This window comes from Podarcis muralis, chromosome 1, assembly GCF_964188315.1.
Source record: "Podarcis muralis chromosome 1, rPodMur119.hap1.1, whole genome shotgun sequence".
Classification (NCBI taxonomy): domain Eukaryota; kingdom Metazoa; phylum Chordata; class Lepidosauria; order Squamata; family Lacertidae; genus Podarcis; species Podarcis muralis.
The window spans coordinates 43167990-43190577 of record NC_135655.1 but is presented as its reverse complement, the minus strand read 5'-3'; the positions used below and the strand labels follow the sequence as shown (position 1 = coordinate 43190577).

At 40.8% G+C, this 22588-nt stretch overlaps 1 protein-coding gene across 1 annotated transcript; it reads left to right on the top strand.

Annotated features, from left to right (window-relative positions):
* Positions 1–53: 53 nt before the first annotated feature.
* Positions 54–22479, top strand: EXD1 (exonuclease 3'-5' domain containing 1). Its single transcript, XM_028723126.2, has 12 exons — positions 54–292; positions 3194–3375; positions 8994–9062; positions 11475–11532; positions 12511–12641; positions 13632–13699; positions 15304–15390; positions 16237–16341; positions 16474–16554; positions 17315–17458; positions 19814–20005; positions 21419–22479. Exons 2-12 carry the CDS (start codon positions 3243–3245, stop codon positions 22091–22093), a joined length of 1743 nt encoding a protein of 580 aa, XP_028578959.2. The 5' UTR covers positions 54–292; positions 3194–3242; the 3' UTR covers positions 22094–22479.
* The last annotated feature ends 109 nt before the right edge of the window (positions 22480–22588 follow it).

Below are 22588 nucleotides of genomic sequence, written 5' to 3'. Positions count from 1 at the left end.
ATCGCCGCCGCGCGCTCCTCCCCCGTCCCGCCCCCGGCAGTTCGAGGGGGACCACCGTAGCCCCGCCTACCGCACGTTACGCCTGCGCAGAACGACCCTCCGACCTTCTCGGTTGCCCTGATCGGTCTGATTCTGACGTCACCGTGGGCGGTTTCTAATCGTTCTCTGGGGAAAAAATACCAACTCCAGTCCACAACGGCGGTTATAGCTACCTTATATTTGATGAACTTGGCATAGGCATTTAAACAATATTACACCATTCTATGCTGGTTAGCCTCGAAAGTGTTGAAAGGTAGCGGCCCCCCCCCCTTATTGTTTACTTTCCAGTCTGGCGAGGCGCAAAGGACTGTGGGAATTGTAGTCTGGCGCTTACGCCCTCCTAGTGGTTGCGCAGGCTTCCCGGTCTTTAAGCTAGTCAGTCATGCATTCATTCCTATGTGAAGTCCTGGAAGTCCTCGTGAGTGGAGGAGCTGTGAAATAATTTTACGTTGCTGGTTTTCAAAATGGCCTCAGCTTTCCTAGGCGAGAGGAAACTGCCCCTTGGCTGTAGTGTATATTTCTATTTTTATTTTATTATTCATTAAATTTGTATACCGCCCTATACCCAATAGATCTCAGGGCGGTTCCCAACAATATGTAACTTAACTTTTTCCTCTGCATTTCAGGGAAATGCACAAGAGTTCTCAGACAAAACGTGATAAATAGTGGCTATTCTAATCTTGGTGTTAATAGGCAACAATGCCCATGGCCAAAATTGTTAATCTCCTGACTGAAGGGGCAATCCTTTCACATCAGTCTCTTTATGAGGTGCAGCTACTTTTAATAAGATCAAAGGCAGAGGAAGCAACCTGTTACACCATCATGGCTCACTTCTAAGGCACCTTTTTGTAAATTAAGACCACAAAAAGCTCCTCAGCTTCAAGAGTATTTAAAAGCTTGCTGGAAGCCTGCAGAGGGGAAAAGGGAGAATTCTGGTTATCTTGCAGTCTGCTATATTTGTGTGGTGAATGCGGAGCAACGGGTTCCTATAATCTTGCAGTTTTCTTGGTTTCTATGTTGGGTGTGGTGAGAGCATTTCATGGTTTCTCTGCCAGCCTGATCACTTACATTTGGCTACCAAGGCTGTGGTGCTATCCCCATTTGTTTGGGAGTAAGTTCCTATTTAACTCTATATGGCTTACTTTTGAATAGACGTATAAGATTGCTATCTTATCAATATGTAGAAAGCAATTCTTATTGAACTTAATAGGCCTCATTTTTGAGTAAATCTGTTTGGGATTGTTCTGAAGTTGTGCTGAATACAGCCAAGAATCTCACATACATCTTAATGCCTTGGTATTTATTATTGGATTATTTTATCTTTCATGCTGTTTTATTGTAGCTTGCCCTGGAAGAGTGGGCTAAAAGCACATTTGAGTAAACATCTTTATAGACTTGAATTCGTCAGAAAAACCTAGATCGGTATAGCCCACTCTTCCACCTTAATTTCTTTAAACCTGCAGTTTTCTAGATTTTGGACAAGCTAATGTGTCTTCCTCCCACTTCCTTTTCATACCTTATTGTGATAAAGTTTCAAGAGCTGGTTTAGAATCCTTGTGACACTAGTTTGTCTTAAATTTATTTTTAGAATTAAAATCTAATATGGATGTCATTTTATCCCTTGGTGCTATGTGTATTGATAAAATAAATTGAGATGAAATGAGTGCCTAAAGCATATTTCAAGTTCAGCAAAATGTAAGTTTAAGGAGTTGTAAAAACTATGTATGTATGTATGCATGCATTTTATACTTCCTGCCTTTGAATTCTTCCTTCAAATTCTATACGCGATAGACCAATTGCTGGTATCAAAGTGGCAATCTTATTATTCTTCCATTTTGGGGTCTGGCAAATCTCTTAGGAAAACAGTGTCTCTGTATTCTGAAATAGGGTGTGTCATTACTTACAGAACAGGCTTTAATGGAATAAGAAACTTTTCAAATACATTATTCAAAGTCACAAATTCCTTGCAGGCCTACCTGGGGGCTTGAGTGACTGATAATACTGCTCTTTGTTTTTGCCTTAGACTGCAAAAAGTAAGCAAAACTTTAATTACATATGCACAAAACTGCAGTGATAGTGGTGGGAACTGACCTCAGGATAATGAAAAGTGATGTGATAAGCATTTGATTCTTTTAAATGGGCAGACTTGCTAGTTCCCACACATTAAAACACTGCAGCTGTGCATAAATACCTCTTTCCATTTTAAAAATAGGCTGTAGTTTTGTTTGGCTGACCCCTGGGCAAAAGGTTTCAAATAGTTAAAATTATATTTAGTGGTGGCTTCAAGCTGTATGGAGGATAAATCTTATCATATTTTACTCTCCAATATCAAGGGATAACACATAGGGTTGGCTAGTGCCAAGATGAAGTGTATTAAATAACAGCATTTACATGAAATCACCTTAATCCACCTTTAGAGCAGGTGTATTAAAGATACAAATTTGCTCAATTTTAGTTTGCTCAAACTGTTTCCATAGCCCACTAAAGGTGCTAGCTGATTGCAGTTTCCAGTATGTAGAATTGCATGCTGAACTGTTATTACTACAAATTGCAAATATCCAAAACAGCTGGATTTTATGACTAACAGAACTATGTCTACTTTTAAGTAGGTCCTATTAACATCAGTGGGGTTTACTTCCAGGTAAGTGGGATTAGGATTGCAGCCTTAATGTTTTCTTTCTGATCACACTGGAGTAGTCTTGAATTGTTTGACTTTTTCTGCAACATTAGCCACTTGTTTGACAAGCCTTTTTACATTTAATTTTTTACTGTGCAGTCTGTGCTCTGCAATGTCACTTTATAGGAAATTTCTTGGCCTGGATTTTTATGATACCCTATTCCATGGGAAGCCTATTACCATATTTTTCTGTGTATAACATGCCCCCCATGTATAAGATGCCCCCTGTTTTTGGGGACTCAAAATTAAGAAAATGGGGGGAGATTGCCCCTGTGTATAAGACTACTCCCCCTTTTTAACAGTATTTTTAGGGGGGGGAACCCTAGTTTTATACACGGAAAAGTACGGTAATTGAAATATTTTTCTTACTGCAGTTCTTGTTTACCTTACGCAGTTTATCTTTAGTGTCCCTGTTAACTGTAGAATAATTTTTATAATAGTACTAATGATAACTTAACAGAAAGCTTTTCTGTTTAGTTTCTTATTTAGACTGAGCACCAGATTCCTTGAAGGATAAAAAAACATAATGGATCCTAGCAGCAATTACCACTTCCTTCATGACATCCTGAGGAAAACTGTGAAAATCACACTGAAATGTGGGACATTCCAAGGGGTGCTGCAACATGTGGATTCCAGCCGAAGCATCTTTCTGAACAGAGGTTCTACATTTGTTTTGAACTAAATAATTTCTATTGGAAACTGTTTTTTCAACTATTATTAGGGGAGATCCTTGAATTTTCTAGAAGCAATGGTCTATGGATTAGAAGTGTATGTTGGTCTCTCTAATGGGTATCAAATGATTCATTATAAAGCCTCTGAATAGCTGTCACACAATCAGTTGTTATACTCAAAATTTACAAAAATCTTTAGCATCGGTATATCCCTGTCTCTCAAAACTTTTGAAAACTGATCATTTTCCTTACGTCAGTCTATGGGCGTCTCTCCACTCTTCACCCCGACGTTTCCAAATTTTAGATCCGGCCCGCAGGCCACCAGTTGGTCATCCCTTTTCAATACAGCCATCTGTCGATGTTAGTATTTGGGTGTAATAGTCAAAATAAATTTCTGCATTGAATATCCTTGGCATGCTTACCTACACAATTTGAAATGTTAAAAGCAAAAGGGTTACAAGGGGTGCTAAATAGAATTGCTCCTGTGTTCCAGGACTGCATGAAATACTAGCCCATACAGCTCTTGCTGTTCTTACTTAGGTAACCTAGGTGATGGTTATTTAAGGTATGTGGATGTTTGATGTTACATGCATATGGAAAAATCCAAATAAAAGAACAAGTATATTGGTAGTATTTCACTGATAGTAGTTCCCTGTAAAAAGGTAAAGGACCCTGGACGGTTAAGTCCAGTCAAAGCTGACTATGGGATTGCAGCGCTCATTTCGCTTCAGGCTGGGGGAGCCAGCATTTGTCCACAGTCAGCTTTCCGGGTCATGTGGCCATCATGACTAAATCACTTCTGGCACAATGGAACACTGATGAGTGCCAGAGTGCACATAAATGCCATTTACCTTCCTGTCACAGAAGTACCTATTTATTTACTTGCACTAGTGTGCTTTCAAACTGCTAGATTGGCAGAAGCTGGGACATGAGCAGATTCAAACCTCCAACCTTCCAATCGGCAAGCCCAAGATGCTCAGTGGTTTAGATCACAGCGCCACCCATGTCCCACAGTTACCCTATATGAGCATGTAAAATGCAGCATAATCCTTTTAAAATTTATTCAAAGGTAAGCCCCATTGAGGTAATTTGACATATGACCAAATAAGGGTGCATGGGATCACAGCCTAATTTCATAAATAGCCCAAATTCCAAGAATCTCTCGAACCAGGGAATGTATTGGATTACTCAGTGCTTGAGGTGTATTCCTGGCAGACGGAGTTGCAGAACAGCATTCCTCTCTTCTGCCTTCAGTGGTATTTGCTGTCATTTCCTATTACTGCAAAAATTTGATCCTGGATGAGCAGGAGGTTGTATTCTTAGTTGCTGGTACCCAAGCACCATGGTTTAGGGGATTTAGCTTCCTAAATCAACACCCATCTGGAAATGATAGAAAGCTGTGTTGCTTTTCTGCAACAGGCTAACACAGAGATCAGTTATAGAAGACATTGGAAACTTCTTAGTCAAAAGCATTCCTGATTTTACAACCTGAGTATAATCATGGTGCCTTGCTAGTACAGTGGTGCCCCGCAAGACGAATGCCTCGCAAGACGGAAAACCTGCTAGACGAAAGGGTTTTCCGTTTCTGAGTTGCTTTGCAAGACGATTTTCCCTATGGCCTTGCTTCGCAAGACGAAAACGTCTTGCAAGTCTTGCGTTTTTCCCCCCGCTCCCCCCCCTTTTCTAAGCCGCTAATAGCCTTTTAGCAGCTAAGCCGCTAAGCCGCTAAACCACTAATAGCGCTAATCCGCTTAGCTGCTAATAGGGTTTCGCAAGACGAAAAAACCGCTAGACGAAGAGAATCACGGAACGGATTCTTTTCGTCTTGCGAGGCACCACTGTACTCTAGTTGCACCAATCAGCAAAAAATATTTTTAGCAGGAGATTTATTTTTTTTATTATTATTATTATTATTATTATTATTATTATTATTATTATTATTATTATTTTATTTATACCCCGCCCTCCCCAGCCAGAGCCGGGCTCAGGGCAGCTAACACCAATAAAATTACAATAAAACATAATGGGGGGGGGACACAAAAAACAAAACAAAAACCCAGTTTATTAAACTACGGGTGAAAATACAATTTAAAATGCAGCCTCATTTCAATAGTAGCCCATAAATCAAAACCATAAGGGGAGGGAAACATAAGGGTCAGACTGAGTCCAAACCGAAGGCCAGGCGGAACAGCTCTGTCTTGCAGGCCCTGTGGAAAGATGTCAAATCCCGCAGGGCCCTAGTCTCTTGTGACAGAGCGTTCCACCAAGTCAGGGCCAGTACTAAAAAGGCCCTGGCCCTAGTTGAGACAAATCTAACCACCTTGCGGCTTGGGAGCTCCAAAGTGTTGTTATTTGTGGACCTTAAGGTCCTCTGCGGGACATACCAGGAGAGGCGGTCCCGTAGGTACGTGGGTCCTAGGCTGCGTGGGATTTTAAATGTCAAAACCAGCACCTTAAACTTGACCCTGTACTCCACCGGGAGCCAGTGCAGCTGGTAAAGCACTGGATGAATGTAATCCCGTGGCATGGACCCCGTAAGGAGCCTCGCCACAGCATTCTGCACCTGCTGAAGTTTCTGGATCAGCTTCAAGGGCAGCCCCACGTAGAGCAAGTTACAATAATCAAGCCTGGAGGTGACCGTCACATGGATCACTGTGGCCAGATCAGGGCGAGAAAGGTAAGGGACCAACTGCTTGATATGGCGGAGATGGAAAATGCCACCTTTTCTGTGGCTGCAACCTGTGCTTCCATGGAAAGGGAGGCACCGAAGGTTACACCCCAGCTCTTGACAGAAGGCGCTGGCACTAATTGAGCCCCTGCAAGAGATGGGAGTTCGGCCCCCAACCCCATTGTGTCCCAACCCAACCAGAGGACCTCTGTCTTTGAAGGATTTAATTTCAACCAGCTCCCACACGGCTATCCAGCCACAGCTTCCAAGCATCTGGTCAGTGTGTCCGGGGCTGAGTCAAGGCAGCCGTCCATCAACAGATAAAGCTGGGTGTCACCAGCAAATTGAGGACAATCCAGCCCCAAACTCTGGACAATCTGGGCAAGGGGGCGCATAAAGATATTAGCAACATTCCATAACTGCAAATAATTCCATTGTCTTCCCTGGACGCGGGTGGTGCTGTGGTCTAAACCACTGAGCTTCTTGGGCTTGCCAATCAGGTCAGTGGTTCGAATCCCTGCGACGGAGGGAGTTCCTGTTGCTCTGCCCCAGCTCCTGCCAACCTAGCAGTTTGAAAGCACACCAGTGCAAATAGATAAATAGGTACCGCTGCAGTGGGAAGGTAAACGGTGTTTCCATGTGCTCTGGTTTCCATCACGGTGTTCCATTGCACCAGAAGTGGTTTAGTCATGCCTGCCACATGACCTGGAAAGCTGTCTGTGTACAAAGGCCAGCTCCCTTGGCCTGAAAGTGAGATGAGCGCTGCACCCCATAGTCACCTTTGACTGGACTTAACCGTCCAGGGGTCCTTTACCAATACCTATTATCACTGAAATGCTTTTGGCAGTAGCTACCCACTTTTCTCAAAATCTGCTTCTAGCACGGCACATGGATCTATGTGGCATCTCAAGGAGATTGATTAGATTTCCAGAGTTGTTTACTTAATGCTAAATATACAATATAATAACAAGATTTCATTTACTGTACTGAAAATTCCTTAGCAGCTGTCTTCAAGTTAAGCTTCTTAAAGCTGCCCTACTAAATTAATTGGAAGAACACTGGAATGCAAATGCTTTTAAGATTTATTTACTTGGATGAAATGCAGGTGTTTGTGCAACTTTTATCACATGCAAGAGAATTTCAGCAGTGTTGGCATATAAGGCATTAAATATATCCATATTTTATACAGCCAAAAAAGGCTAATCTCAGCTGTGCTGTATAAATTTCTCAATAGCTGGCATCCTTTGATGAATTCCAAAGCAATACCTTAAGCAACTGATAGGGTAGAATCATCTCTCACAGTTACATGTGCAGACGTCTGCTGCATTTTCTGTACCGGTTACAGCAGAACATTATGTTTTTTGGCATGAATTTATTCATTTGTTTGTTTATTTAACAAAATCTATATACCACCTGATTGTAAGAAAACCTAAGTGGTTTCTAGCATTTTATTATGCTAAAAAGGATAAATATTCTAAGAATTTGATTCTTCACATAGCAGTCTGGATCCCTCATATTCACTTTTTCAAGGAACAAACAACTTTTAATTGTCTAGATTTCTGTCCTGCCTCGTTCCTGAACTTACAAAGCAGCTAACACTAGGAAAAAGGAAAAAGAAATAAAAATATAAAACAAAAATATAGATTAGCCAAGAAGATTAAGTTAAACAGGACAGAAAGAACCAAAATCATAACTAAACTAAATGCCATTAAAATAGGATAGGCCTTGCCAGGTGCCTAAAAGATAATAAGATGCTTGCCAAACATTATTTAGGAGGGAGTTCCATAATTTAGGAGGCACCACAGAAAAGGCTGTTTTCTGGTGGTCACCCACAAACCTTAGGCAGTGAAAACAGTCTAAGAAAAAGCTTCCAAAGAAGGCCTTGTCCTGACAAAAATGTAGGTTGCTCTGGAAGAATTACTTAATCACATTCTTGTCTATTGGAATAAGTATGACTAATCTGGCTCATTTGGTGTGTAGGTTGCAATCTGAAGCCCTGAAGCTGCAAACACCTACATAGGGTGTTAGGCCACATTGATTTCATTGATGATAATAATTTTATTATTTATACGCTGCCCATCTGACTGGGTTGCCCCAGCCATTCTGGGTGGCTCCCAACTAAGTTTTAAAAACACAATAAAACACGAAACATTTAAAAACTTCCCTACACAGGGCTGCCTTCAATTGTCTTCTAAAAGTCAGAGAGTTGTTTATTTCCTTGACATCTGATAGGAGGGCATTCCATAGGGTGGGTGCCCTGCCTGGTTCCCTGTAACTTCACTTCTCATAGTGAGGGAACCTGGAGATCTGAGGTTCTACTCCCTTGGTTTAGTTCCTCCTGTCGTTTTTAATGTGTCTTTATTTTATTATTATTTATGTGGACTACGTTTTAATTCATACTCTTCTCTGAGATCCTTTGGAATGAAGGGCAGGCTTAAAATAATATATATACAGCACTTGGCTTTTAAACTGCACCATTTTAAACAGGACAGTAAAGAAATATCATAAAACAGATTAGCTCAGTATAGTGCTACAAAGCACCTTAAGAAAATAGGATTGATGCACACAATTTTAAAAATCCTCAATGTTCTGTACATTAGCTATACTAAAAGTATGGTGCCCACTTAATTATGAAAAAGCAAACTATACAGTGAGCAAACTGTTCAAAGGTTACAAGAAAGCTTGACGGTTGGATGATTTTCACAGAATTCCACTCTGCTATGTTCGCCAGTGATGTTTTATATCTCAATTCTTAATAATTATAATAATTATTTATTATTTCTACTCCGCCCATCCGACTGGCTTTCCCCAGCCACTCTGGGTGGCTCCCAACAGATTAAAAACAGAATAAAATATCAAATATTTAAAACTTTCCCAAATCCTTTTTGCTTTGGTTAAAGGGCACGACACTTACCTTGCTGTATTTTGTTTACTTCAGTTAAGAACTTGGAAAGTGGCAGATACGTACCAGGAGTAAAGATGTTCTTTGGCCATGAAATTGTCAATGGTGAGAATATATATATTTAGTTATACTCAGAAATTCTTGGTTGAGTTTAATGCCAGCTGACAGTTCTTTTTGTCCCACCCATTTTCAAATGAGGTTCCCTACCCAAGGATGCCTGTGCATGAGCGTAGCCAGGATTTTTGTTGGGGGCGGGGCAGGACTTTTGTGGGGAGGGCAAAACCAATGTGATTGGTCAGTTTGTTAAATATTACTATGGTTTTACTTGATCTACCCCCCCTCCCGACTATCCCCATGTGCCTACATCCAGTTCAGTGAAACTGACAAATATATGTGCAATTTTATTACAGTGAGTAATACCACAGGATTCATAAAATGCTATGGAAAAGCTGTAATAAACATCTGTTGGTCACATTTCAACACATTACACAAGTTAATTCCAACATTTTACAAAAATGCATGTTCCATGAAAAGCTAGAAGTCAAGTGTACATTAATATTGTCTTTGCATATCCTTAAAGTCAGTACATGCTCACGTATGATCTGAAGCTTTGATGGCAGTACAGTAGACAGTGGAATGATTTAAGCATTAAATAATGGATATTTCATGTTTGCAATCACTATAATTAGAATCATCACCATCAGTATATTTGTATGTCTCTTTGCTATGGTAGAACAGCAGCTCATAATGTACAGAATAAAATATAACAACATTTCAAGATAATGCATTAACAATTACAAAACACAACACAGTTTAAGCAAAAAGTCACAGTACTATTAATAGGGCAAACAAACGTATTATGTTAATAAACACTGAAACAATGCCTAACAATAAAATACAAAGCATCCAAACAGCAGCAAAAACAATACCCCCTTCAGGAAGAGTGGGGAAAGCAAGTGAGAAAACTCTTCCTTGTTGGTTCCAGCAGACTCTCCTCTGTAGCAATGAATTGGTGGCTGCTAAGGTATTACCGGTAAGTTGTAAATTAGGAAATAGCTTGCTCAGAGCTTGCCTGTTCTAAACTGCTCTCAATTTTAGGCTGCAAACCTCTCTCCTTGGAGTAAGCCCCCTTGAACAGAATGGGATTTACTTTTGGGTAAACTGGATTATATAGTAAGACTTCTGTTTGCAATATGGTTATAATAATTATGACTTACCCTACACAGATATTGATAGAATTATTACAGGCAAAGCTTAATAATAGCATTTAGTAAAAGCTCTGAAAACTAAATGGAGGAAGGGTTGACATGAAAGCATTTGAAGGTCATATTGTAAACCTGTAGAACAGACATTTTCAGAAGCTTTTGCCCTGCTGTCTTTGAAATGTACACCTTTTAAGCCTTACCTCAAAGCCTCTGTTTTAAAAGGACACTTATTCCTGTGGAGGCATCACACACCTCTTACCCTTGCAACCTTTCCCGCCCTTGTCTGCTGCTGAATGTCTCGCCTTTTGTCATGGGAATGATTCTGCTCTATTTGTTAATGGCTGCACTCAGCTTGCCTTACCAGGTCGGTCTGGCCCTCTTAGCATAGGCCAAGTCTAGGAATTTCCATGTTTGGCACAGTTTAGTCAAACCGTCATTCATTCTAACTTTTGCTAATTCTACCAAAATCTAAAATGTATGCATGGAAGTTGCAATTGTCATTTAGGGACATACTAGAAATCCTTCATTACATTTTCAAACTTTCCAGTAGCACCTTAGAGACCAACTAAGTTTGTTATTGGTATGAGCTTTTGTGTGCATGCACACGAAAGCTCATACCAATAACAAACTTAGTTGGTCTCTATGGTGCTACTGGAAGGAATTTTTTTATTTTGTTTTGACTACAGCAGACCAACACAGCTACCTACCTGTAATTTTCAAACTTGCCCTTCACTGGTAAGATTAAAACCAATTTTGGGGAGGAAAACTTATGTAGGGTTGTATTAAATGAATGGGCCGCCCAGCAGAGTCTTAGGGGCTGCATATTCTGCAGCCTTTCTCAATTCAGTGAGCCCTGTTTCCTTTCTCTCCCCCAGCCCCTTCCCTGTTTTGTTCTCAAATCCTTGTGCACTTCCCATTCTACCTTCTCAAGGACCTTGTTTTCAGATCCTGAATAGGCAGCCTGTTGTGGAGAGCATAATAGTAGTGTAATACTAGCTGCTTTTCTCAATAGAGCCAAAGTGGTTTTTGGAGAGATTCTGTAGAATAGGCCAGTGTAACTTCTGTCCTATTTCCATGACATGTTTGCATTTAATTTAACCCTCTTAAGAGTCATGCTATGTATGTTGTCCTGTAGAATGAGTGCCTCTTTTCCAGCACATTCCAATCTTGGTAGCTTCCTTTCTTCTTGGGAGTCATGATTGCATTCTTCATTTGCCAGTAGAGTTTTTGGCCTATCTTCAACTTTCTAGGTATTGTGTAGTTCCTCATTGAAGGCAAAATCTGTAATTGGAGCTGTATATTCATGTTTCAGTGGAATTAATTGATGACTCGGAACAACATGCTGCAGAAGGAAAGACAACTCCTACCAGGTACATATGAAGAGTTTTATCATCAAGGGTCACTGGTGAACTTGGATACTAGGATAAGTTAGGTGGAAAATCTTATATGTATACTGATTCAGCAAACTAAAGCAGTCCAGAAGCCTACTACTTGCAAGATGGCTGTAATCTATTGTCCCATAACCTTCTACAGGATAGCCTGTGAACTTTGCACATTGCCTCTGTAGTTCTTAATTTAAAATAACCTCTGTTTCTGAGTCCAGCTTCTCATTATTACCATTCCTCCACAACTGAAATAATATTTTGTGTTGGGGGCAGGGTGAGGAGTGGCATGGTCCTATGTCATGTAATTTGAAAAAACTTGAGCTAAATTTCAGGGAATCTCCATTTAGAGATAAACAAACGTTACTTCCGGAAATCACTACAAGCAAGCAATTCCAGTTAGGATTAAAATCTTAACTCTAATTCTGCTTGCTTGCATTCTACTATTTTTCTGCTGAGGATCTTCCCTTCCTTGCTTCTAGGGTAACCCAGAATAACCTCTCCTGACCTGAAGCCCATGGGTGTAGGCAGTTGCCCTCCCCAATCAAGTAAATAAACAACAATTATTAACTAAAAGTAGAATTTGGCAGATTTTTCTGAGCACTTTTCAAAAGAAAGTAATTTAAAACAACTGTTGTTGAGACATTTCATTCCGAATTTGCTAGACAGAGCCAGATAGAGGATGATGACAGGTGGGTGCATTGCCCCCCACTAACACAAATCCTGGCTTTGCCCATGCTGAAGCCCCGTTGCCTAAATCAATTTAAATTAACCAAGAGCTTTAACAATTGCCAGTTCTTTTGCAAGATGTGAACGTTTGCCTAGGAAGTCCTTGCTGCGTGTAGAATAAAATGCCAAGAGTTTTTATGTTTACGTTAGTTAAAATGTAAAATGTATTCTGTCCACAATTTTACCGTAGTTGATCATGACAATTGATCAGGGCACCCTTAATGATGTGTTGCACAGGGAAGCTCCATCCATCCAAGTGTCTGCAGCGGACAAAGGAGAACCACGGAAGCAGAACACACAGAATCCTGATTCTCTTTCTCAGGACACTCATCAGCTCAAGCTGGGTAACTTCAGGTACAACTTTTCAGGTAGCTACCAGAAATTCAGCTTAATATCCAAGCAGGAAGTCATAATCCCATAATTTTTATGTCATCAACTTGGGGCTCTATTTGTTTGTTTATATGCTCCCCACACTTCACATTAAGGTCCCAAGGCAGATTACAGCAGTAAAAACAACTTTCAAGTATAAAAACAAGTAGGGTCCTAAAAACATAAAATATTAATAGCCCAGGGTAAAGAGGTGTGTCTTCAACCTGCTCTGAAAGTTGTACAATGAAGGTGCCAGATGCAGGTCTGTGGGTAGGAAGTTCCATAGCTTAGGGGCTGCCACAGAAAATGCCCTCTTCCGGGCATACCTCTACCCATCTCCTGTCTGCTTGCCCAGACACTTTTTCAACCATTAGCATAGCCATGTGGAAAGTTAATCAGCCCTTGAGTGTATTCAGCAAGCAATTCAGCCCAGAAATCCAGTTCGGTGGTTTATTTACATCTGTGGATAAGATAATGGGCAAAATGGAATATTTGTGGTTAGTGCTGTAATTGCTTGGGTGGAAGAGAATTCCTAGGACTCTAGATTCAACTGGAAATTATATGGAATGTAAAAATAATATGGTCGCTGTAATACAGAAAGTCTTAGCTTTTATTTCCTAGCCTTCAAATGCTTAATTTGGAAACTGTATCACTTTATATTGTTCTATTCATGTCATGGAGCAGAAAGAAAAAAGGCCTTTTAATTACAGTTGTGTCTTGACAAAAGAGGATCCAGAAACAACCTGCTTTTTAAGAGATTTATGTGTAACTTGCTGTTAACAAGCATTATAACCAAATGTTTTGAAGAAAGGGTTACTGAGTTAATCAATTTATTTTATCTGTTTTCTAAGTATTGTTTCATGTCTCATCACAGCTTACCTTTTTTGTAAAGGAGAAAGCATAGTGTATTTTTGAATACATATTTTACAAACATATACTGTGAGCATAGGCAAGAGAAAATGTTTAGTGTGGTATCTTTTTAACTGCAGATCAAGACAAAGGGGAGGACATAGAATATGTTGTTGTTGATCAGTTTCAGAAGCAATTTGGTTCTGCAGTGAGTATAATATTGTTACTTTTACTTAAGAGTGTTTGTTTTGTTTTAGGGGTTATGGGGGTTGCCGTCTGTGAAATTGTAGTTTGGCCAGGCCAAGGATTTCTAATGGAATACCCAACACCAAACTACTTTTCCCAAGGTTCATTGAAAACTCTGACCAGTCACCAAGTGGTATAAATCTAATGTCAATCTGAGTGTTTAGAATTCATCATTTGCTAAATTTGTTTCCAATTTTTCCACTAAATGATACAGCAGTGAGCAACAGTAAAATCCAAAATAATAATCAAATCAGAAAAGAGGTATGTAAAACATAAATCAATAAGAACAACAGCCAGTTGAACAAATTGCAATATTTACAGTGATTAGTTGTTTGTTAGAACACGGTGCTGATAATGCCAAGGTTGCAGGTTTGATCCCCATAAGGGACAGCTGCATATTCATGCATTTCAGGGGGTTGGACTAGATGATTCTCAAGGTCACTTCCAACTCTGATTCTATGAGAAAGTCAGATTGTGCTTGACTAAAAGCATCTTTGCCTGTCTGGCCAGAAGGTTATCCAAGAAGGGGCTCAGAGATTCTTCTCTGACAAGGAGTTTCAGAATTTCTTTCCTTTCTTGATCTCCTACATGCTTCAGATGTTGAGAGGAAAAGGGGGAGCGTCTCTTGAGAATCTTGAACCACAGGCAGGCTCATATGATAGAATGCAGTATTTCTGATAAACAAACCCAAAGTTGTGTTGGACTTTGCATGTTATACCTAACACTGAATTAATGCCTGGAAATTTCACCAGTAGCCTTTGAAATTATTGCAACAGGCTTCCTGTAACTTGTCCTGGTCAATGGTATGGCTACAGTGTTCTGATATATGCCTTGAATGACCATGTTGGTTGGCACTTAGAATGTGAGGTGCTTGAATACATCAGTATAAACTGTTGGAAAATCTGGCCATAAATCAAAAGTACAAGTCTTAATCACTTGTTCAGGCTTGTTGTTGGCGGCTCTTACAGGAATGTGTGTGTGTGAGAGAGAGGTGTCAAAAATCTAAAATTTTGTTACCAATTCTAAATTGAGTTTAATAATTTTTAGTGGATTACTTTAATTGTATAATTTGCCCATAGATGAAAGAACAGCATCTTAACATACCACCATGGGGTAACCACAGTACAAAGGGTATATTGTTACACGAGAAAATAACTTAGTAAACACCATCTAGGTGGGAAACTTTTGTTAGGCTGTAGAATGTATCTGAAGAAGTGTGCATGCACATGAAAGCTCATACCAAGAACTAACTTAGTTGGTCTTTAAGGTGCTACTGGAAGGAATTTTTGTTTTGTTTTGACTATGGCAGACCAACACGGCTACCTATCTGTAACTGGACCTAAAACTTCGTATTTAATGGCACTGTCTGAATAAACGCTAGTAATGCTCAAGGAATGGAAACCCTGGGTTATTTTTATCTTTACACTTTGCTGATTATCCCTTGTTTCTCACTACCTCCGATGTATGCTGGGTGTGAATTTTATGTTTGTCACAAATGAGGCATCATGTTTTCTGACTTGTCTTCTTCACTCTCCTTTACCTAGTAGTTTCTCCCCTTCTCACTAGATGGTGCACATAAAAAAGCAGAATGTTTGTAGTGTAGCAGCAGAGGGTGTCAATTTGTGTCGCCATGGAAAACTCTCTTGGTTGCAGGTAAGAAGGAATATTTTATAAGCACTTAACATTGCTATTTGGAACCTTTGGGCCGAAACTTTTGATTTTGTGTTTCTTAATCAGTGGTCTTCTTATAGCCAAGAGATACCTAAGAGGAACAAAGAATATGCTATATCTGGGGTCTTCAGTATAACTCCCCTTTTTCTTTATTGTGTTGTTATGTAGCCCTTTGTTAACATACACAAATATATTCCTGGGGCCCTCTATGGTCCTTTGGGACCTTCTAAGCCATGGGTAGCCAAACTAAGGCCGGGGGCCGGATCCGGCCCAATCGCCTTCTAAATCCGGCCCGCAGAAGGTTCAGGAATCAGCGTGTTTTTACATGAGTGGAATGTTCTCTTTTATTTAAAATGCATCTCTGGGTTATTTGTGGGGCATAGGAATTCATTTTTTTCCCTTCCAAAATATAGTCCGGCCCGCCACAAGGTCTGAGGGACAGGGGACTACCCCCTGCTGAAAAAGTTTGCTGACCCCTGTTCTAAGCAGTTCAGAAGAACAAACCCTCTAAGTAGATTTGCTTCCCCTACTGCTTGAAGGCAGGAATGCATTCTGGAAGGAAGTATTTTGGCTTTCTTCCCTTGAAGCGCCGGTTATGTTCTTACCTTCACTCAGAGCAGATCATATGTCTTCTATTTGTCTTCTCTTTTGTCTCAGGGGGGTGTGTGTGTGTGTGTGTGTGAGAGAGAGAGAGAGAGAGAGAGAGAGAGAGAGAGAGAGAGATTCTGTTAGGACAATAAGATTCATATTATGAAAATATTTTATTGCTAATATTTAAGTAAAACAGGTACGTATAATTTTTGTTTCTGTCCTGTATATTTATTATAGATTGCAACGAAGAGCAAGGTTTTCTTGTTTGACGTTTTCCTTCTGGGAGCTCGAGTGTTCAAGAACGGACTCCAAATGATACTAGAAGATCAGAATATTTTGAAAGTAAGTATTTGTCTAGCACAGGGCATCTGAGAACCTATGTAGAGAAAATGTAACATAACATAAACATGCATTTATTTATATATTACTTTTATCTCACCAACTACTACAGTACCTCTTCCTTATTTTCTTTAGGTTATCCATGACTGCCGGTGGCTTTCAGATTGTCTTTCTCACCAGTATGGAGTTATGCTCTCCAATGTCTTTGATACACAGGTAGCTTGTTAGTTACTTGTTCTCTAACTAGATTTTTCAACACACTTCTCCTTCACATGCAGCTGCTGGGTGACCTTGGTCTAGTCACACTTCTCTGAAGTCTCTCAGCCCCACTCACCTCACAGAGTGTTTGTTGTGGGGGAGGAAGGGAAAGGAGATTGTTAGCCGCTTTGAGACTCCTTAGGGTAGTGATAAAGTGGGATATCAAATCCAAACTCTTCTACATCATCATCTTCATCTTCATAAAGAAATATCTTAGTTCAAGGATGTTTGTCTTCAATTTCATGTGTACAATATTTCACAGAATCTAGAAAAAAACTGAATTTGATATCTGAAGTCTGCTTGATTAATTATATACAGCTATATCATAAGAAATATCAAAGTGGTTTACAATAATATATGTAATAAAAACGTAAAAAAAAAAATCAGCAATCAGTTAGCTATTATGGAAAGATGCTTTCTTAGTTGCCTGCATAAGCCTGACAGCAAAGAAAAGTTTTCTGCAGGCATTTAAAGGTTGAAACAAAAGACCCCTGCTGAATCTTCATTGGCAGAGCATTCCACAGGACTGGGCCAATGACATTAAAGGATCGGGTTCTTGTTCCTGCCCGATGAACCTCGCCAACAACCCTCCTGGAGAAAGTCTCAGTGACCGAACTTGAATATAAGGGTGTAGGCAGTTGATGTTCTGTAGAGTTAGTATGCTGTTAGCCAGTAAAGTGTGGGCATGACATACTGACCCCTCGGCTTCCTTTCATAGGTTGCTGATGTCTTGCAGTTCTCAGTGGAAACAGGTGGCTTCCTTCCTCACCGTATCAGCTCTCTACAAGACTGCTTAATGCGATACTTGGGGATGCCCTACAGATGCATCTCTTTCATGGAACAAAGGCAGCGTGTGATTGAGGTAAGTGGGATGGAGCCATCCCATCCTTTTCTGGAAAATCTGTTCTGGTGTAGCCAGAATATATGTTATTAGCTATGGTTATGGTCCTTTAGAAGCTACTTTTATGGCAGTTATGCAAACCTTGTCAAAGAGAAGGTATACTCCGTATTTGTTCATTACAGTGGTACCTCGGGTTAAGTACTTAATTCGTTCTGGAGGTCTGTTCTTAACCTGAAACTGTTCTTAACCTGAAGCACCACTTTAGCTAATGGGGCCTCCTGCTGCCGCCATGCTGCCGGAGCCCGATTTCTGTTCTTATCCCGAAGCAAAGTTCTTAACCTGAAGCACTATTTCTGGGTTAGCGGAGTCTGTAACCTGAAGCGTATGTTACCTGAAGCGCATGTAACCCGCGGTACCACTGTAGTTTGGTTGCTGGCACAAGACAAGGTACTGCAAACAGTAGAATAGTAGAATAATAAAATCGTAGAGTTGGAAGGGTCTCTCAGGGTCATCTAGTCCAACCCCCTACAGCCAGGAATCTCAACTAAAGAATACCTGACAAATGGCCATCGAACCTCTGCTTAAAAACCTCCAAGGAAGGAAAGTCCACTTTCCGAGGGAGTCCATTCCAGCTCTTACTGTCAGAGTTATTGATGTTTAGTTGGAGTCTCCTTTCTTGTAACTTCATAGAACCACTGAGTCCAGGGGGTATTCACTGGCGAGTTCTTAAAATAGCGCAAATGTGAAATAGTTGTTCTTATAAAAAGAAAAAGTAACTTGCCCCCTGTATCAGTACTAGAGGCCTGGAAAATGGCCAACGATACATCCGCTATTAAAAAGGAATCTGGGAAATTACATGCCAGATAGCTTAACATCTTTTCCAGGTAAATTGGTGAAAAGCATTCATAAAGAAAAAAGTAACAACAGTATAAGACTCTTGCTTAAGCAGAATTAGCACAGTTTCTGCAAAGATAAATCTTTCTGCTCAGCAAATTTAAAAGCCATGGATTAAGAGTTCTCTTATGGACCCACTAGCTCAGGGGTCAGCAAACTTTTTCAGCAGGGGGCCTGTCCATTATCCCTCAGAACTTGTGGGGGGCCAGACTATATTTTGAAAAACAACAACAAATGAATGAATTCCTGTGCCCCACAAATAACCCAGAGATGCATTTTAAATAAAAGAATACATTCTACTCGTGTAAAAACACGCTGATTCCCAGACCATCCACAGGCTGGATTTAGAAGGCGACTGGGCCGGATCCGGCCCCCGGGCCTCAGTTGCCTACACGTGCACTAGTTGGTTAAAGGACAGGAAGCAGAGAATACAAATAAATTGATTGTTCTCATAATGGAGAGATGTGAGAAGTGGGGTTCCCAAGGGTTGGTATTGTGACCTGTGCATACTATCCAACTACCTAAGTCATACTTGGGAGTAGTCAGTGGGTTTAAGCAACTTAAGAGCTCTCTGTTTTTAGGAGGAATAAAAGCCCATTTTTCTACATAGGGCAGGAGATGGTTCTGAAAACACTTGGAATGCAAAGGTGTTATCAAGGAGTCCAGAAGGAAGTAGTTGTCTATAAACATGTTCTTGGGAGGAAAAGGGGTACAGGGAAAGCCTAGGGAAATCTCAGGAGTGGAAGGAAGATGAAGGTCTAAGAAGGGAATATTATAGAAAGAGTAAACAGGTAAAGGATAGAAGCAACGGGGAAACAAGAAACCAAAGTTCACAGATGACTAATAGAGGCTTGGTATGAAAGATGCAAGATTCTATCGGGTGCAAAATACTAGGTATTTGTGTGTTCTTACCTGGGAGTTTGTCTTACTAAATTAAGACAATCAATTACATCTGAGTAAACTTGCAGTTGTTGTTGTTTTTTTAAATCTGATACTGCTAATATGAGTCATGTTTGTTTAGCGTGGTTATAATACTTAGCATTTATATAGTATATATGACCAATCTTCAATACTGTCTTGGTAATTCTGTAAAGTAGGCCGGTATTCTCATATGGGAGATGGAGGGCTGTAGCTGAGAGTAAATTGCTAAGCTAATGTCACATGATGAGTTCATAGGAGAGGCAAAATTCAGCCCAGTGCTTCCTGATGCACAGCTAGGCATGTCCAAAATCCATTTTGGGGGGCCTAATCCTGCCCACCCTGCGGCAGTTTATCTCCCGGTGTAAAATCCTTAAAAAAGCTCAACAATTCTGGTTGGCCCTCACACATGTTCACTTCATCAAATCTGGCCCTCTTTGAAAAAAGTTTGGGCACCCCAAGAAAGTCTAAGCCAATAAGCTACACCAGCAATTGCATTTGAACTCCAGTTTGGGAAGTGTTAGTATTATTATTATTTTTTCATTTTACATTTGGGGTATGTAGGAAAACCCCGAGATATGGTTTGTGCGACCCCTTCCACCTGCATTGCTGAAAGTGTTAGCTCTGGAGGCAGCATACCTCCTCCCTCTCCGCATGCTGCTACTCGATGAAATCATGTCTGACTTAACAACTTTGGTGGATGGATATTTAAATGCCTTTCGGGAAGGATCTGCAGATCCACTGGGGAGCACAGAGGTAAGTGAAACTTCAACAACTTTCAATTTCCTTATTGCTGCCAGTCTTGTTTTTAGATTTCAGAACTGCGCATTACTGAGGTTTAATGTTTGTTTGTTTGTTTGTTTTGTTGTTTGTTTGAATCCTGTTCTGCTTTCATTTTCCAGGAGATTCCAAAGCAATTCACATTATAAATCACAAAAAATTAATTGGAATTGTTTGTAACACCATCATAACTAAATGCAACAGGAACCAGCGCTAGTCAGGGAACGCCCGAGTGAAGAGTGTTTAGTTCAGGGGTTTTTTTTTGTGGCTTGGGCTGGTTCACGGTCCCACAGATGCCACAGTGGGCCAGAGTGTGTGCACGCACGCACAAACGCTATTTCCGGCGCTCCTTCTGGCATGGAGGTATGTGCAGGAGCCAGCCAATGGGAAGCCGGCCAGCGTTGTGGAAGGTGGTCCCCACTCTGCTCCGCGCCAGTTTAGCACGGTGCACGGGAGCTGACCGAGCGGGTGGCGGGAGTCCCCAAGTAGGTGGCGGGGGGGGCCATGAGCCGGTTAAACAACCCCCATGGGCCGCTTGTGGCCCATAGGCCTTAGGTGTCTGACCCCTGGTTTAGTTGATGCTAGTGAAACCACCCATCACTGGTGTCTGCCTAGCCTCAGTGGGAAGAGCAATCCAAACCCAGTCAAATAACCTCAGTGTTGTCTACACTGACTGGCAGTGGTTTTCCAGGCATTCAAGCAGGAATCTTTTCTAGCCTTACCTGGAGATGCCAGGAATTGAAGATGTGACTTTCTGCATGCAAAGCCAATGCTCTTATCACTCAGGCACACCTCTTTCAATACCAGATCCTTAGTATTGCATTTGATTGTCTTATATCTCCTGCCAGTCCTCTTCATATGGAAAATGGGTATTTAAAGGACTTACATGAGGAATGCGACCACAAAGAGCCAACACACACACACACACCCTGCCCAGAGGGGAGTGAGCCTTGAAAAAGTTGAGCTGGTTCCCCTCCCAACGTCAGGGGATCCAGTTCCCTTCATCACAGTGGGTACCATGCAAGAGTAAATATTACTTGCAAAAATAAGAGTGAAATGCTCACACACACACACACACACACACGTGTTGGGGTTAGGAGGATGCAGTGTTTGTGTCAGCTGAGAGGCACATCATTGGGGATGGTAGGGATTTATCACAACAGAGGCATCAGTAAGTGCCTGCCTGTGTTAGGCAGCAGATAGCCATTTAAATGGGTTGCTTCAGGGTGGGGATTTTCAGGCCCCTCCTTGGCATGGATCTAACACAGCTGGAGTAGAATGTATTGAGCCTTTCAGTGTTTTAGCTCCATCTGTAGATTTAACTATTCTTGAAACAGTAATAAAAAGTATACTACAGTTCTGATCTACATGCATGTGATTTTTAATTAGATATCCTGCATGGAGTTACCACAAGAGCTTAGACAACTGGCAGATTTTTACAAGGAACGAAGAAAGAGGGCAATGCAGAACTTTCAGCTGAATGAGGAAGGTCTCCTCATCAGAAAGCAATTAGAAACTATGGGAAGAAGGGTAGCCAAGGCGAAAGAAAACCAGAGAGAGAGTACTGGCTTATTTCTTTCTAGTAGGGCAGTATCCCCTAAAACTACCAGTCCTCTCCACCTCTTGGGTCAAGATGTTCAGGACAACTCTGAAAAAGAAGACCGGCAGGCAAATCATTGTAATAATCAATGGGCGACAGTTGGTGCGAGTAATGTTGAATCTGAAGCAGAAGCAAGACGTCCCGTTTGCTGTAAATCAGTACTGGGAGCATCTGAGGTGAAAGGAAGAAAACCATCTCCAGTGTTCAAACCGCAAACAAAGGTAGATTTGACGTTAGAAGAGGAAATAAAGGAATTGTTGACAGAAGGCAAGAATGAAGACAACAAATCTGCTGTTTCTGCCCTTTCACCTCCAAAAGCAAACAATTCTAGGATCCCATTTCAAGCTGTAAAGCAATCTAGCCAAACCCTGTCTAATGCTGCCATGAGTAGAAATCCCTCTTCTCAAACAACTCGTGATTACTGTCTCCAGGTTCCCACAAGACAGAAGAATGGGGGGAAGTGATTTGGCGGTTCACTTTGTCTTGCCTTCAGATTTCAGCTGCCAGCCCCAAGCCCTGGAGGCAAGGAGCAGAAATTGTTTCCTTTTCAAATTCGTTAATGGAAGACTTCCATTAATGGAGCAAATTCTGGAGGCGGCTGGACACAATACCCTTCATGTTGTATGGCAGTTTCCTGCTCCTATAAACACAATTGATGTTACTGGTGTTAATTCTACCACTGTAGTCTTGAGTTCAGTATTTTTTCCAGATTATTCCAAAGAACCATTGATTTTCATTCTATTTGAATGTTCCAATTATCCAACTAAACCTAAAGTTCATGTATGTGCTTCTTGTATTGTTAACTTCATGACAAAGAGGGAAGGAGTCCCCAACACTTTCATGATGATTTTTTTTAAAAAACCCAACAACATAGAAACACAAATCATCTGCAGAATTGTTAGCTGTTCCCCACTGCTCCCCAATACAGTATTTGCAGTAATATCTTTGGAACAGGTTTT

Excerpts from the sequence above, each read along its gene's own strand:
- EXD1 (XM_028723126.2), top strand. The coding sequence starts at position 3,243 with ATGGATCCTAGCAGCAATTACCACTTCCTTCATGACATCCTGAGGAAA. Across the intron at positions 3,376-8,993 it reads AAGCATCTTTCTGAACAGAG|TTAAGAACTTGGAAAGTGGC; the intron begins GTTCTACATTTG and ends TGTTTACTTCAG. Across the intron at positions 12,642-13,631 it reads CTTCAGGTACAACTTTTCAG|ATCAAGACAAAGGGGAGGAC; the intron begins GTAGCTACCAGA and ends TTTTAACTGCAG.